Source organism: Lagopus leucura, unplaced genomic scaffold (assembly GCF_019238085.1).
Source record: "Lagopus leucura isolate 7727_CA_CO unplaced genomic scaffold, USGS_WTPT01 Super-Scaffold_100002, whole genome shotgun sequence".
In the NCBI taxonomy this organism is placed as follows: Eukaryota; Metazoa; Chordata; class Aves; order Galliformes; family Phasianidae; genus Lagopus; species Lagopus leucura.
In genome coordinates this window covers 61,083,395-61,088,140 of record NW_024962263.1, presented here as the reverse complement: position 1 = coordinate 61,088,140, position 4,746 = coordinate 61,083,395, and the positions used below count along the sequence as shown (strand labels likewise).

The following is a 4,746-nucleotide window of genomic DNA, read 5'->3' as shown; positions in this document are numbered from 1 at the left end:
AGGGACGAAAGAGGGACGAAAGAGGGACGAAAGAGGGACGAAAGAGGGACGAAAGAGGGACATGTTTCTGATTCTTTAATCAGTTAAACCAATCTCATCATCAACTCAGATATGTATCAGTGGCAGGAGCAGGACAGAGGCATTTTCACGTAAAGCTGACTGTTAGTTTAGCATAATTGAAAAATATGAATTGTGTAATGAGAGAAGATAGCTCCCACATACTTGTTCCCAGCTCCAAACACACTTGAAGATTTTAAGCTCTACAACAGACTTAGAGAGAAATAGGCATATGAGTGAGGCACCTGAACCTTCACCATCTCCTCTCAGATTCTGTACACTGTTAATTCTTCATTTTCACCAGTACAGCCAGCCCTGTTTTCAAAGAAGGACTGTACTAGTACAAAGGGCTGCTCATACTGACATGGCTGTGCCCATAGCAGGAAGGTTTCTGCCAGGAGTTTTATACTAATAAAGCACTCCAAAAGTAGACAAAAATATTTCAGCTGTACTTCTCTAGCTCACTAAATATCAGGAAAACAATCAGAGGGATTTTTGAACTTGCCTTTGTAAGGCCTCACATATCTTAATCATATTGCAAAGATCTTTTTAAAATTACTTTTAAGATTCTCAACACCATCCATCCTTTATTAACAAAAAAAAAAAAAAAAAAAAAAAAAAAGGCAAATGCAGTTATAATTCCATTCATAATTGACTCCTTGACCTTTCCATGATTCAGAGAACTGACCCAGAGGTCACAAAAGCTTCTGAAACCAGATCTAAGAGTGTTTATCTCTTTGTCTGGAAAGGCCACAATGGTACATACCTTAGTATGTGTCCAGAAAAGTAAAGTGTTTATTAAGATGTAAAAACATGTATCTGCCTATATTCAATCATGGACAAGAGAACAGCACTAATAATTATACAGCTACAATATCTGTCAGAAGTTATGAGAGAATGGATTTTGCCTCTAAGTTTATCTTTTGCCTATATGCTCTATAATAATGACTGGTCATTAGGTTTCCCAAGATTTTTTTGTTGTTGTTTTCCCTTTAAGTGGGGGACAAAACAAGCTTCCTTTACAGCTACTCACAGCTCAATCTGGGGCTACCCATCTCATTTGCAATTTTGTACCCAATTTTTTGAGCTATTAAGAAGCAGAACAGCCTTTATGACATCTTATGTAGAAAACAAGGTAGACAGTCAGTCATAAACTGTATCACAAAATGTATCTTCCAGCATTCACAAATTCAGTCACTACCTTCTTCTTCTCAAGCAGTAGATGTGTTCTTTCCTAAACAATCCTCTTGGTTCACCATCTTTGCTTCTGCTTGCTTCCTCCAGCTACAACCTCCCTTCTCAAACAATCCCAGGCTCAGACTTTCCAGTAGCCTCTTAGCAGTCTCAAAACCTCCTCCTCTAAGCTCTGATTTCTCAGTTTTTCTCCACCCTGAGAGACCCAGCTCTTCTCCTAACCGCATGTACTCATCAAATTTTCTTTCCCTCTCTGCTGGCAACTCCTCAGTACCTCCCCAGACACTCAGCCTAGTTCCAGATCCTTCTCATAGCTTCCTGCATCTGAAAACATCTCCATTCCTTAGTTCAACCGGTTACAGACCTTTTATCTTCTCTAACTTAATAGTCTTTCCTAGTGTCATTTTACAGAAAGAAGGCTTGACTACTTTAAAAAAAAAAAAAAAGTTTCCCAGAAAAAAAGAAAAAAAAAAAAATCAACCTTCATTTTTAGAGACAAAAAATGTAATGCATATTACTGAAAAGTTTGAAAAAAAAAAGCCCTCAACAAAGTTTAAGGGTATGTGCAGACAACAGTAACTGAAAGAACTAAAGAGGTTTAAGATACAATCCTCTTTTTGTTTGGAGACAGAATGTAGTAACTAATTCTTTGAATGTGCATAGCTTAATATAATAAAATTCATATAGTACGTTCAAGTTAAACTACCTTTATTGATGACTTAAGCAAACACGGTTTCTCTATGACACATACATTCTCAGTTCAATCATATCTCCAAGCTAATAGAGACATAGCTCCAAGCTCGGAAAGATATTTAAGTCCTGAGATATGCTAACATGATCCTTTGTTATAAACTCACAATGAAAAGTGTTATATTTGGTGCAATGTTTGGTGTTAACAACTCAGTAACACTTCCTCTGATGAAGGGTCAGATAAATAATACACATTATAGATATAGGAGTAAGATTTGGGTGCTTCTGCAAGAACAAGACTATGGAGGAAAATGTAATTCTTGTTAAAAGCTCCAATAACCTAGTTTGATCTAATCAACAAAAGAAATAGACAATGTTGAACTACGGCATGAAATTTAAGCTCATAAACATGGCAGATTTATATCTACAAACAAACTAAAATAGACAGACTTCTATATGTCTGTATATTTTACAGAAGACAGATTAAAATACAGAAATTATGTATTACATTATTAATCTGTTAGACATGGGAACATACAGAACTCCAGCACATGTCAACTCGAACAAAAGACTTTATAGGAGCCTCTTTTTGCTCAGAAATTGCATCCAACCTAGAAGCGTGGGAGAGAATCCATGTTATTTTGAAGCTCCATAGTTCAGTGCTCTTCTCAGATGGTAACTTCATAGGCCACAATCAACTATTCTGAATAATGCAATTTTGGAAATTGGCCCCTGATCCGAAGGAATTGCCTCTTAAATTAAATAAAGGAGATATGAGAGATTAAACCTATTAATATCAATAAAATACAACAAGATACATACAAAGCATTTTTAACTCAAAGTTCACTCCTGTACAAAGTAAAAAAAAAAAAAAAAAAAGAGAGAGAGAGACAAAAACAAGCATTTGTAAGAAGAAATCAGGCAAGCTATGACTGAAATTACGCTGCTTTATAAAGTGACAGTAACTACTCTAAAGAACATTTCTTTCTGCATGTGGCTATCAGTTTTTCCTTACCATATATTCCATATTGGAAGCTGGTGGATACACCTGACCCCGTAACTTATTATGAAGATCCAAGATACTTTGCATATCACTGTCTGTGATAGCCCTTTTCCCTCTCTGCTTGGCGATCCACCACTCACCATCTTCATCCATGTATTTTTCCAAAAGTTCCTCTAAGAGCGTGGCATTGGGAAGAACCATTGCAGAAACTGCTTGAGCTATGAATAGCAAGGTAGTTACTCCGAGCCATTCCTGCACTACATACTTCATGATGAATGATCTCAGAATGCTCAGGAGTTAGCTCCAAGACAAAGTCTTTTTTCCAGGTCTGTTGGCTGCAAACGCATAAGAGAGAGTAATGTAATTTGGAGGTTGAAGCACTGGTCTGTATGAATTCATTAAGCAAAAAAAGTCAAACTATAGTGTATACAGAGTTGGCCACTGTCGATTAAGAGGGAGAAGCAAGAATGCTGCGTGTTATATACACTAATAAATACAAGCTGCTGTTTGGAAAGATCGCTTATCTTCAACTTTGTGAACTTCAGTTGTCCAAGTGCTTTTGTATACACTCTGGCATGCACATTTTAGTGTCTGCATGCAAGAAAGCATGCTTTCTGCAGCTACTTAACAGAAGCCAGACATAGAGGAAGATTAGCTGTAGATAATTTTCCTAGTATTGGAATTTATAAACAAAACAAAACAAAAAAATCCATTTCAAAATGTTAAATGAGAAACACAGTGGAGTAGATACAAAATATCCCTTCTTGATGCATTTCAAAACAAGACTCCGATGAAAGCTTTTATTTTATGATTTCCAAATACCTAATAGAACTAAAGTTACTCAGCTCTGGCAAGAGAATGGGGGGAGATGGGGGTCATCCCATTCATCGAAAAAAACAACAACAACAAAAAAACAAACAGAAAAAAACCACGGACAACGCTTGAAAAAGTACCACTGCATCAAGAACGCAACGTGCCAACGCCGCCTGTTACTTGACTGAGCTATGCTCAGGAGGAGGAAAACTACGGTGCCTCCCTCCCCCAGGGGAAAAAAGCATGAATCCCGCCACCGCCCGAGCCGGACCCGCCGCTGGGAGCACAACAAAAAGAGTCGGAGGAGCAGCGCGGGGCTCTCCCAACGCCGAGCGGCCGCCACGGAGCCGCGTCCCGGCCCTGCCCTGCGGCCCGCGGGGAGCGGCCCCCTCCCGAACGGTGCCTCCGCCCCCGGGCTGGACGCTGCCCTTACCCTCCGGCGGCGGCTGCCTCCTCTCTCCGCAGCCAGCTTCGCTCCGCCGCCTCGCCAGGCCCGCGCCGGGCTCGGGGGGCTGGGAAGGAGGGCCCGGGCACGGCCTCGCCCCAGCGGTGGTTGCCGGGTTGCGAACGAGTTGTGCCGGCGAGGGGTGGATGTCGCCGAGCGCGCCGCCGCCCCTGGGAGCTCCACGCTTCTTCCTCCCGACTCCCGCCTCGCCGGGCATTTATCGCGGGTGGCGGTGACGTGAGGCGGCCACCCCTCCCAGCACCCCGGGGGCGGGCCGCGATCCGCGCTCCGGGTTCCGGGCTCCGCGGCCGCCCCCCGCTCACCGCACCGCCCGTCCTCACCTGGACGGCCGCGAGCTCTGCCGCCCGTCAGAAGCTGGCTTTGCTCCTACCAAAGTAGTGGCCCAGAAAAGGTTGAGAGAGGGCCCTACTCCCCCGCCACCTCCACCCGTGGGCAGCTCAGAGGATGCTGAGCGGTCAGTTGGCTTCAGCAAAGCCAAAAAGCTGGGTGTTCAGCTCCCAAAAGCCCAGACCGTGTGAATACA

General features: G+C 42.6%; 1 protein-coding gene across 4 annotated transcripts in view; it reads right to left on the bottom strand.

Moving 5' to 3' along the window:
* Nucleotides 1–4,372, bottom strand: part of CRISPLD1 (cysteine rich secretory protein LCCL domain containing 1) — a 38,587-nt gene extending 34,215 nt beyond the window's left edge. Inside the window, exons 1-2 of one of the 4 annotated variants that reach the window (XM_042869863.1) lie at nucleotides 4,191–4,372; nucleotides 2,957–3,279 (exon numbers count right to left, since the gene is read on the bottom strand). In XM_042869863.1, coding sequence (XP_042725797.1) covers nucleotides 2,957–3,214 — 258 coding nt within the window. In that variant the 5' untranslated portion in view covers nucleotides 3,215–3,279; nucleotides 4,191–4,372. Of the gene's footprint in view, nucleotides 1–2,956; nucleotides 3,280–4,190 lie in introns of those variants that run through there. The other 3 variants (XM_042869862.1, XM_042869861.1, XM_042869864.1) reach the window with 3 other exon arrangements.
* Nucleotides 4,373–4,746: the final 374 nt, after the last annotated feature.